Source organism: Mesocricetus auratus, unplaced genomic scaffold (genome assembly GCF_017639785.1).
Source record: "Mesocricetus auratus isolate SY011 unplaced genomic scaffold, BCM_Maur_2.0 Super-Scaffold_100018, whole genome shotgun sequence".
NCBI classification, from domain to species: Eukaryota; Metazoa; Chordata; class Mammalia; order Rodentia; family Cricetidae; genus Mesocricetus; species Mesocricetus auratus.
In genome coordinates, this window is record NW_024429199.1 from 26254099 (window position 1) to 26266659 (window position 12561).

General features: G+C 42.4%; 1 protein-coding gene across 5 annotated transcripts in view; it reads right to left on the reverse strand.

Moving 5' to 3' along the window:
* Positions 1-12561, reverse strand: part of Map7 (microtubule associated protein 7) — a 125445-nt gene that overhangs the window by 59263 nt on the left and 53621 nt on the right. The window contains exon 1 of one of the 5 annotated variants that reach the window (XM_040758309.1): positions 11898-12044. The exons of the other annotated variants lie outside the window; for them this stretch is intronic. Within the exon in view, the coding sequence (XP_040614243.1) occupies positions 11898-11919 (22 nt within the window). The 5' untranslated portion in view covers positions 11920-12044. Of the gene's footprint in view, positions 1-11897; positions 12045-12561 lie in introns of those variants that run through there. 5 annotated transcript variants of the gene reach the window in all.

Below are 12561 nucleotides of genomic sequence, written 5' to 3' on the forward strand. Positions count from 1 at the left end.
CTCTGTCCAACTCATCAGTATACAGGGACTCCACATCTTAGGGTTGTATTTCCTGAAGCCATCAAGCCTTTCTTATGTCACCAGCCCACGGAACTATAGGGGGATGGCAGAACCTTTAGTGAGTGGACCTCACCTCACTAAATACAGTTCACTCGTGGTATATCCTGGGAGAGGAAACTATAGATGCTGCCCCTTCCTGTCATGTGCCCCTCCCCTCTTGCTTTGGGGTAAGCAGTTTCCTTTTCTGCAACGCATCTTGCCCCAAGACCAAAAGCAATGGTGGCAAAGACCGAAGCCTCTGAAACTGTGAGCCGAAAGAAACTTTCCCTCATTTAAGTGCATTACATGGGTTGTCTTGTAACAATGGGCTATGGACTAGAAAACATCTAATCTACCCGTGCATGGTACCTTGATTCAGGATATGAAGCAGACAGCACTGATGAGAGTAAACTAGGGCAATGCTAAGATGAATGCAGTTTCCACAATCACTTCCTTAACGTTTACAGCTTGTCTCATTTTAGAGGCTGTTTACTGATAGGTTGCGCTGTTCCAACGGAAGCAGCAACCCATGTTTTTGGATCATGCGTATCTCTGAAAATCTCAGGAGAGCCATTAGTACCTTAGGCTGAAGACCTGTGCACCAGGATGTCAGAAACTTTTATGGTCCCCAAGAACTGCTACTTTCTAACCACAGCAAATGGCTCTTCTACTGCTAAAAGTTCTACACTATGAAGAGAATCTGCCCAGTTTCTTGCCAGGGTGTGCTGAACCAAATACAAACCTTTAGTTTTTCTTTCATGCAATACTTAAAATAGTTCTTACAGATTAAGCCATCAAGAGGCCTCTGTTTAAAGTGCTGGGTTCTCTTAAGAGAATACCTAGAGAATCACCACAGGGCCCTCAACACAGAGAGGCTTGGAGGGTCCCACCCAGACCTGCTGAGCTACAATCCCCAGGAGCGAGGCCTGGGCTTTAAAAGGTGCCCCAGAGCATTCTGATGCATTTTAGCACCACAGGATTGCAGATTTAGTTTAATTTCACATTTTTCATTGCTAATCAAAAAGGACAAGTCTGACCTTCCTGGATTAGGAGCAGCTAGTGGCTTTCACGTTCCCTAAACCAGCAGCCTACAAAGTGGGTGCACATAGTCTCACGGCCACTCACAGACTTTCCCCAAAAGGGCTTCACACTTCAGTGCTTCCAACTCCTTTGGTGATCTGGAAAAGCCACTCTGGATACCTTCTCAGGACATTTAAAAATGCATGAGTCAAGACAGAATTACAAAGCCAACAAAAGCAGACTTAAATTATACTTACAGGTTATCAAGGTATCAGAATGCTCACACTCTAGAACTATATTTGCCTTTTATTAACCCATTAAAGGGCAAAGTCTAGGGGCATGTGTAGTAACTGCCATGACTTCACAGCAGCCAGCAACTCAAGCACTCCTGTTGAGCTATCGGAAAGCCATTACACAATGGAACGGAATCGTCTGCCGCCTGTAGACGCACAGGCCACACACGCTTGCCGCCCATACTTGAGAAGTGGTTCTTACTTTAAGAAGTGATCGTTTTCATTCACGATCACCAGGCCTGGACTAACCCTCGTCTAAAGGAGTGTGCACACGGACAGCTTTGAGGCAAAACCAGTTTCCGCTTCTTTCCTAGAAGCTTCCCCTCACGTTGCAGTCCCGATTGGTACTTTCAGTGTTCCACGGTCATGCTTCAGGCTGTAAAAACCTCTGGAGGGAGGAGGTAATGCTCCCGCAGCAGCAGGCCCTCTGCGGGTCTCACTGTGGACAACTGAGTATGTTATACTCCTGCCTCTCTAAACATATCACCAGCCCAGGGTTCTTATAAAACGTGGAGGCAAACCCACCCCATTCCCAGACATTAAGTATGATACGAAAAATGGCCTAAATCTGCAACTTCAAGGTCTTGATACAAATGCATTCAAATCATCCACACATTAATTGTGTAGTTTTCTAAAATTATGCCCTTTGAAGTAAAACTATTTTAAAATAAGTAATGTTGGATTTCAATTTCTAAATCTGTAAAAAGGTAATGAAGCTTTAGTTTTTCAATTTAAAAAGAATTTTAAGATTTTTAAATTTTATTTTGTGTGCACTTTGAGTGTTCTGCCTGCCTGTCTCTACATGTACCATGTGCACACCTGGTGCCTGTGGAGTTGAGAAGAGGACATTAGATCTGTGGAACTGTGTAGGAGAAACTACCGCCTGCCTATCCAAGCCGCAGCTGCCCTGTCCCCGGTGCCCAGGTCAACCCGCATGGGCATGCGCAGCAGGCACTTCCTCCCTGAGCCAAGCTCCAAGCCTGCCTCTACCCAGGGACTGCTGAAGAAGAGACACCTGACCCAGAGACACCAATGAGGAAAGGACATACAGAGGAGTCAGCGCCTGAGCCAATGGGACCTTGGGAGGTATAAAGGCAGCCTAGCTTCTCCGCTGCTCACTGACTCCCATGCCACGTGGTTGGTGCTGAGTCTTCTCACCCCCCTCCCCCACAACAGATCGGGAGTTACATCTTCGTGTTCTTTGTCTTAGAAAGCACTCGGGGCAGCACCTTCAGGTCCTGAGGAGTAGTGGGAGGGCCAGGTCCCCTTTCTCTTGCTTGCTGGCTCATGATTTCAGGGTTTCTCGGCTTCACAGTTACCCTGTGATTGCTGGAATACTGTTTAGTAGGCATAGAGCACGTTTTGTAAGATAAAGAGCACGAAGACTCTCTGTATTGTTTTGGAGGCTGTCCTGGAACTCGCTCTGTAGATCTGGCTGGCCTTGAACTCACAGAGATCCGCCTGCTTCTGCCTCCTGCTTGCTGGGATTAAAGGCGTGCACCACCAATGCCTGGCTGGTAAATTATATATTAATGGATATTTTACCACAGTTAAAATCTTGGGCCAGGAAGATGGCTCAGTAGTTAAATCCAAAAAGGCAAGCAAGCTTGGGAAGTCATAAGCGGCTATTTTGGTCTATGAAGGATAAAGTGGTACTGGGAATTAGATAACAATGCTTGGTGGCCTCAGGAAAAACACTGCATACAAACCTAGCTTGGAATGAGGCCCTTTCAACAACATGATTACATAAATGCCTCCACCGTGACTCTTGATTCTTGAGAAGCTATAATTACTTAGGGATTATGAAATCTGATGAAGGGCTCCCACTCTACAAAATGGTATCATAGCAACACTTGACAGATCCATGACCCAAGGTAAAGAAGGAAATAATAAGCAATCCTTTTACTAGTGGCCAAGAAAAAAAAATGTTTTATTCTCTTTGAAAAATGCTCCATGCATTGAAGGGTGACTAGAAGAGTCTGTCCCTTATCTGTCCACACACAGACTTCCTGTTCACAACGTGCAAGGCACAGGGACACGAAGGTGGCAGAAGCAGGCAGTGGACTGCCCTCGTGGCGCCCACGGCTATAGGACGCAGGTGCTGGCCTCAGTGCATACTAACGAAGGGAATTCCCACTTTGGCACGGACTTGGAACAGGAAGAACACAGCTCTATGGAGGAAGAAGGCGACAGAGAACTTGAATATACGGTGCTATTGTGAGCCATGCCACTTTCTGATACACACCATACTGTTTCAAAACAGTGACTAGATTTTCACCAAGCCAAAACATTGTAAGAGAGAATATGAAACCTCAGGTTTGCTTTTTTTGGCATACTGATTACACTGCACTGGTAATTTTGGTTAACAGTAGACCTGGAAAAGCTCTAGAAACAGGGAAGTTTCCTTTCAACAAAAGACAAGCATCCAAAGGGAAGCTCCCTGCTCAAGTGACCCTTCTCTGAGCCAGAAACGCCTGCATCCAGGGGGCCTGGCTCCCACTGTCACACACTTCCTGAGTAGCCAGCTTCTGCCTCCCCACACCGCCCTTCAGCAGGTAGTACTCACACTGGGTTTAGAGAGTGACACAGTTTCCCCATGGATCATCCATGTACACACACATGCTCTGCATGTGTTAGCAATGGCTTGTCTTCTTTTTAATCTGCCCTTTGTTATAATGGACTCAGAAAGGGAGAAGGAAAGTTTATTTTCCTTTCCTATGTTGCAAAACTAACAAACAGCTCAAAATGCACGGAGGTAAAAACCTTTCTGTTTTTCTCAAGGGTGTAATTTCAAACCATTCTGATGACAGCTATTGGCAGTAAAACCCATGTAAAACATTCAGCATATTTCAACAAAGTTAATAATTAATGAACATCCTATGTCATTAATTTATAATAAATCCAAACTGTTTCTGCATCTTCAAAAGCTCTGCTTGGGATTCTATCCTAGAGGTAATTAGTTGAAGGTGACAGTCTTTAGATTCCTGGGTTTGCACTGTCATAATATACCTTCTGAAGACAACAGCCAGTGTTTAGTGAACCTAACTACTTTCCCTAGTCTGTGAAGGGATTTTCCTCACCATTAAAGTACATGCTGCAATGAAAAGACCCCCTCCTGTTAGCTACAGACAGGAGAACAATGTGTAATTATGATGAATTACATAAAATTGGGCATCATTAATCCCAGCATATTTTGGTGAGTTAGTTTGCTCTTCTTTATGTTGGTTTGGAGGTATTGGGTGCATGAAACATTTGATGGAGTTTGTTAAATACCATCTGAGTAACACTGAAGAAATAATTTCCAAGTGAGCAGTTCATCTGTTTATTACCAGTTCCTACACCAATAAATACAGAACAGGCTAATTATTTTGTTTTGTTTTTTGGGGCAGCATCTTGCCATGTAACTGAGGCTGTCCTGGTACTCGTTATACAGTTCAGCTGGCTTCAAACTTGATCCTCCTGCCTCAGCTGCTAAAGTGCTAGGGCTACAGGCCTACGCGATGGCACCAAGCAGCTCATATACAGAATTTGTATTCACCGAGAGGAACTGGATCTTCTTTTTGATGTGCGAGACTTTGCAGTTGCTATCTGTGTGTATCCAGATGTCTGTCTTCTTCACTGTTAGTTTAGAACTTTGGAAACGATCGGCAAAACTGTTGCTTTTCAATATTTTACCTGCATAGGTAAGCAGCAGCTTCTGCGGAGCTCTTTGCCTACCAGGCACACAGAGCCCTGAGGCTCTTCCCAAACTGCCAGAGGCTACAGCAACACGTCCCCTTTGGTCTACCAATTCTGAACTACAAATGGTTAGCCATTTTTGCACCCATCGGAATCCACCCTTCATTTGGCCAGTGAAGCCCATCCATCCCCATCAACTGCTGATAGACATGAAACTCAACCTTACTCACATGATCTATCAAAATTTAGAAGATCTTTCCTTAGTTACTACTCACTCAAAGAACCACTTCAAAGTATTTGACGTATTAGATTTGGTACAAGGTGGGCATGGTGGCTCAGGCCTGTTACCCCACACTTGTGAGGCTGAGGCAGGAATATCACTGTGAGTTGTGGTCCAGGCTGGCCTACAGTGTAACTTTTGTTTCAAACACACACACAAACAAATGTAAAACAACAACAACAACAAAAGCAAAACCAACAACCAAACAAACACCTGGTCTGTGGGAGAGATTTGGAGAATAACACTACAACTTAGAGGTGTCTTATATTCCAAGGGTTTGAATATTGGAGGCCTGCTTCCCATGTGGAGTTAATGACCAAAAAAAAAAAAAAAAAAAAAACCAACAAAAAAGAGACATTCTATGTATGTCCAGTGCAGAGGTAATGAGGGTTGGATCCTCAGATGTAGAACCCTACAAATACAGAGGGTCAAGTATATATGAAGTGATGAGTCCCTCCCAACCATCAGGAAAATGAATTAAAATCATGGTAGGATATCTTCTCATTCTCAGGATGCTTTATTATAAAGAAAAACCACGATGTTTATAAGGATGGAGAAAACTAGAACCCTTGTATACTATTTAGTGGGTGTGGCTGCTGTAGAAAGTGGTATGCAGGGGCCTCAAAAAATTAAGAAACAAAAACCCAAGCAAGCACAAGAACTGGAACCAGAATTATGGTCTAGAAGAATGGAATCAGGACCTCAGATAACACCTCTGCTCACACTCTCCCCACACAGGACCAGGGCCAGGGCATTGGCACAACTTAAATCTCCATTTAGTGCTGAGTGGACAGAGAAAAGATGGTACGTATATACATACAAAAGTCCTAAAAACAGCCATACTGTTAGAAGGAAGCCTCAGCACAGATAAGCTCGGATGGGATTCTCCTATGAGAAATGTTCAAGTCACAGGACCATCTGCAGTTGGATGTACACAGCAAACTCATAGAAGCAGAGAGTCAGCTGCCAAGGACTGGGGAGAGGAAGGGAGGAAGAGCTGTTATTCATCAGGTTTAAAGTTTCAGCTCCAGGGATCTGTTGATGTACAACACTGCACAGAGATACTGTATTATATGGCAGAACACCAGCGAGCTGGTCTTACCTTAAATATTCTTGCCATAGGTTAAAAACAAATGTGAACAAAACACAGGCTGGAGAAGTAGATCACTGGTGGTAAACCCACCATGCCATGAGTTCTATCCTCACCACCACAAAAAATAAATGGTAAACAATCAAAATTACAGTACATTAGCAAAAAGGAATTTAGCAATATCTGTGCACACGTTAAAAAGGTCAAAATTAAAGACTCTGCAATCCTTCACCTTAAAGAAATAACCAAAAACATAGATGTGTTTATATCTAAAGTTGGTCTATGAGAACAATACACTGAGAAAAAAAAAATCAGAAGCAACCATAGTCAATGGGGAGATAGCCCTCCATGGATTATTATATAACCAGCGGAATTAAAGCACTTAGATGCAGTCTTGTGGCTTGTAATTAAATTACATCTCTGCACACGGATGCTGAGAGAGGATACACGAAGGCTCTTAAGACTGCATTGTGGTGACAGGGCTGTTTCTTTTGTGTTTCTGTCAAGGGTTGTATACTGCTAAGGCATATTTTGATAACCTAAAATAAATCTGAGAAGCAGTGTTGTTTTAAAAAGTCAGATGAAAACTAAGTGCACCTTTGCCTTTGAAATGGATTTATCTCCTGAATTTCATACCTGAAACTCAGTCAGTCCATAAAGGCAAAAGGAAACAAGTCCACTCCACTGTGATTTCTGCTCCTCTTAATGCTGGTAGCTTTGCTTTGATTTTTTTTTTTGTTTTGTTTTTTGTTTTTTGGTTTTTCGAGACAGGGTTTCTCTGTAGCTTTGGAGGCTGTCCTGGAACTCACTTTGTAGACCAGGCTGGCCTTGAACTCACAGAGATCCGCCTGCCTCTGCCTCCCGAGTGCTGGGATTAAAGGCGTCTTGCTACAAAGCACGGCCTGGCCTCAAACTCTCGATCCCTCTGCTTCAACTGCACAGCCCAGTACTGGGAGTACAGGTGGGCCCCACCCCTCTGCTGTGTGTCATTTGGAAAGCCAGTGCCTTTCGTGTAAATTAGAAGGATCTTCTATGCTGTCCTTACCCTCAGAAAGACACAATCCCACAACCTACTTGGTTGTAACTTACAGAGCCCGGCTTCACCCATGGTCAAGGGAGAATTTAGCTCATCTATTGCTGTTGGCTGTGAAATTTCTGAGTAGATCTCACAACAAATACCACACCCACGATCTGTTTTGGAATTGAAATTTAAGAAGGATCAACTGCTGTAAGCCGGAAGTGCAATTAATATAATGAACACATTATTCCATTTCACACCCATGGTGACTGGAATGCTTAGTTTCTCTAGGGGACTTCAATCAGTTCTGGTGTTGTAGGTTACAGAAGGCAAAGGGAAAGTATGTATGTAAGTCTAAAACACTGTACACTTTTACATGATTGAGAACTACTTCAGAACATGGGCCCCTTTGGGCCACTAACACCCATTATATACCTTTGAATATACTTAATATAGCTTTACAAATCTACTAAAGAATATTTAAGACTCCAGGCTCCACATTTGGTAAGAAAGAGCTGTCTCGGAAAAATGCAAGCTTTAAATACCAATTCTTAGTTGCTAGTAACTTAATCTCATTTAAATGTACTTAACATTTTGAATGCTATATCTGCTTTGTTTTTTATATTGACCATACTGACATCACATTTATTGTCTTTAAGAATGCCTGTGGATGCTTTGAAGACATCAACAAGCTAAGTTATAAATTCATGGAATTTATTTATCCACATATACCTGTCTAATAATGAGGCATCTCAGATTTCAGGGGCAAAGTCTCTTTGGTATGAAAAAAGTACCACTGTTCCTATTCATGCCAAGTAATCGTGTGTCCCTTGTTCACCCTAGAGTGTTTGGGTTTGGGGGTAAGATAAGGTTTCAGGTAGCCTAGGCTGGCTTTGAGTTCTCTATGTAGCTAAGGATGACCCTGATCTCCTGATCATCTTGCGTCCACCTTAAGTTGGGAATTTTATTTTTTTTATTTTTATTTTATTTTATTTTTTTGAGACAGGGTTTCTCTGTGGCTTTGGAGGCTGTCTTGGAACTAGCTCTTGTAGACCAGACTGGTCTCAAACTCACAGAGATCAATCAGTCAGTCTGCCTCTGCCTCCAGAGTGCTGGGGTTAAAGACATGTGCCAACACTGCCTGGCTTAAAATTTTTTTTTAATACCACCAAACCAAACAACACAAAGTAAGTAGCCTTCTTGTTGGTTCTGGGGATCATCCAAGGCTTTTCACATCGTAAACATGTGCCACACCCCCAGCCTCAAGAAGTCCTAAAATGTTACATAAAAATGTTAATCTTTGACTTTATAAGGGTTGTTACAGAAAAACATGGAGCCTTTCATTGTTAATATTAGATCAAATCAACTAAGCAGAAAGGTTAAATATTAACTTTTACTGTCTTGGCCATTTGTCATGTTACTTGCTCTTAGGTCATGTTATTTTATTCTGTTTTTGAAGACATGAAAAACATACCTGTATAAGCTAACAGATTCCAGTGCAGAAATGGGTTGTAGCATTACCTTTCAAAACAGAATAGGACTGAAGAAAAACAACTTGTCATTAAGAGTCTTGTTTTAAGAACTCCTTTGGATGTTATGAAGTAGACACCAGCAAGCCTAATTATTTGTATCATGGAATTAATTTATCCACACTTATCTCTCTAATACATGATCAGGCAGTTTAGATCTCAAGACCATTCTCCTTGGTTTTAAAAAATAAGTACAACTCTGTATTCATGCCAAGTGATCACATATCAGTTGTTCATGAGAGTTTGAAAATCTGAAGGTTTGAAAGACCTGTCAGTTTAAAGTTCAATAAAAAATTTTATGTTACCTTGAGGTTCTGATATGAGAAACAAATTACAGTGTCAAGTTATTATACAAGGGCCTGCAATTCAGCAGTAAAGTTTCAGTTGAGAGAATGTCCCCTAAATAACGACTCAGGACAATGCTATTCGAATGGGTTAGTGGCTGTAGCTTCGTGCGTGATTTGTACCCTAGATGATGTTACACACCTTCAGGTTATGTGACAATATGTGTCACCACCTTGTTATCCTCGCTGTTGATGTAAATCTCCCCCTTTTCCTTTTATGCTATCTCATTTCTAGAACACACGGAGTTTTAGATTAGGCTCCAACAACTGTGACTGGACAGCGAGAGGATTTAGAAACAACACACATTCCCTAGGAGGGAAAAATTAATTTCTGTCCTTAATTCCCCCCTTCCAGAATGTACTCTGATCTTTTGTGTGTTTTCCTTCAGAGAAGTAAGTTAAATTACATTTGACCTAGCAGAAGGTCAGTAAATGATGGTACTTGACAATTTTAATGTTACTGATAGCTGTTTTTCACAAATCTAAACATCATTCGTGTAGTCTCAGGCTGGATGTGATGTGCATGCCTTTTCCCATTACTTGGGAGGCAGAGGCAGGCGGATCTCTGTGAGTTTGAGGCCAGCCTGATCTACAAAGTGAGTTCCAGGACAGCCAGGGCTATTACATAGAGGAAACACTGTAACCCGCTCCCTCCCCCCCCAAAAAAAAACCCAAAGTGTGGTCTCATCTACATCTCTGTCCTTTTGGAACTAGGCATGAATTTAGTAATTTGCAAATGGACTAGGGGTCTGATCACCTTCCAGAAGCTACTCAGTGACTACAACAGACAAAGCCCCTGGCCTCACCGGGTACCTAGGAAGCAGTGTGTGCTGGGACTACCCAAGGAGCAGTGTGTTTGCAGTGCTCACCCATCCCTGGCTGCCCCTTTCCAGGGCTGCTCCCAGCTGTGTGCACGCCCATGGCTGAGCGGCCGGGCTGTGTGGGCAGAGGACACTACCACTAAGTTTGGGTTCCACACTGGGGCTAGAGTCAATGTGTTTTCTACTTCTTTTCACATTTTCTGCTTCTGCAGGGTCTGTAATGTCACATCAAGAGATGGAAACTGGAACAGTAGGACCAAAACCCAGAATCATATAAGAATTTATCTGTGATATTAAGGATTCTCTGGCGTAGTCCCCCCACCTCTCTCCATTTGAAATTTACCTGTTGGGGGTTTATCCCCTTTCCATACTGAGTAACCTGTAGTTCACCATATCTAAATAATATGAAACCTATTGCTTATTCATCACCATGTTTCATCCTAAGACACAAAAACTCTATGTAAATCTGCTTTATTTTGTTCAGCAATGCTCAGTGTCAAACTCAGGGCCATGAACACAGTGGATAAGTGCTATACCCTCTCCCATTTGAATATGCTTTCTTTTTGTGTAGAAAGCTGTCTCCATAAAATACACTGAAGGGCAAAGAGAATTTGGAAATTAATTAATTGAGTAAACGATAAAGGAGGCATTTTGCTTTTCTTTAATGTACATGGAAGCCAAAAAAATTCCACTGTACAACACTGACACACTTACAGAATATAAACTTTACTGTAATTGTGATTGATAATTTTTCTGATGTCTTAAATTAGTAAAGGTCAGAGCTAAAAGGCAGATTTAAATCAAACCTCAAGGTTATTCAACAATATGCTGTCCTGATTATATATTTTTAACACAAAATATAAATAACAATTATTCAGACTATAAGTCATCTCCTAGTGGTTGTTGGAGATTGGTTACTACATAAAATTCATGTTTTTCCTACAGCAAGTGTTTTATAGCAAATATTATAAATGATGCTCATAAAAATATATTTAAAGGCAAACAAATTCATCCTTATTCTCAAAACTTAAGCTTGATGAACATGTACTGAAGAAACTACTGGAGAATAAACTAGGGTGATAATATAACTCTTCAAACGTGACCTTTTCTCGGTAGAGCCCATATGAAATCAGTGCTCACAGGCCAAGGCAAGGAATACATTGTGGTAGGAGAGGACAGGAAAATGCAGGCCATGTTTCTGAAGTAAAAGAAGAAAGAAAACAGGGGATAGGGAGAAGCAAGACAAACACAACCCTTTTAAAAACAACAGCATTCTGCAAATGTACTCTACAGAGAAAAGCAACCATTTCCCAAACCTCCTGATGTGATCCAGTAAGAAAGTAGCAATAAATTACATACCAAACTTTTGTTCAGGCAATGGCAAACTGTGTGTGTGTGTGTGTGTGTGGTTTGCTGTGGGGCTGCAGTTCTTTAGGGAGACCCTATGAGCTGTGTATTAATATATAGGGCTCTTGTTTGTTTTTTTGTCAGAAGAAAGCAGCAGCGGCATGGACAATAATGGAAAACCGTGGGCACTATCACACAGCTCTAGGACATGACAAGTACACTTCCACCGTTTTATATAATACAGCAAAGATAACTTTAAATCCCACTCTGCTTTCTAAAAATACCAAAACCAGACAGTTCTTTCTTGTTTTAGCAAGCTGCTCTATTAAGAGCTTCCACCTGCTAAAAGAGTTAATTTGTCAAAACTGACCCAGAGAATGCTAAATTCTTATAGATCCTTATTCAGGTTTTCACAACACATTGAGCTGGGAAACTTACAGTCCATTTCCGCATCTTCCATCCTAAAATCCCTTCTCGAATATGCTGCACCATATCTGCATGTCTCCCTCTTCTTGTTTTGTGTCCCTCAGCCAGGCAAACAAACACCAAATGGTCAGTCAGAGGCTGTTTAATCACGCTAAGATCCTCTCTTACAGCTTGGGGTACACTCGGGAGCAAGCCAAGGGGTGAAGAGACCTCTAGCCAACCCCGCAGCCCTGTTTTGAAACAGTAGCCCTGCTCACTGAACCAAGTAAAAGCTCTGTTCAAAAGAGTCAGTGAAGCTCACAGGAGCGTGGGCTGCAGGCTGGGAGGCCTTTCCTGCCTAGAAAGTGCCTGTGAACACCCTAGTCTCAGGGATTCATTGGTTGGGGGGCCCAAACAGGCTGTGCACGAAGCACTCACTTAAAAAAAATGACATCGCTGATCCAAATGTCTATGCCTTGTTTTCTATTTCTCCAGGCTCTTTTGCCTTTTGGTGTGGGGACCCACAACAATGGCATTTAAATCCCCCAAGGTTCCCACTAACTCTACTCCCAAAGCAGAAGCATCCAATGGTAGTCATTCAGATTCGGTCATGCGGAGAGGAGAGACCTCTATTCTCTCCCTCTGCTGGGAGGTCAGCCATGGGGCCACTGAGGCACTCGCTGCAGGGGTTAAGCTT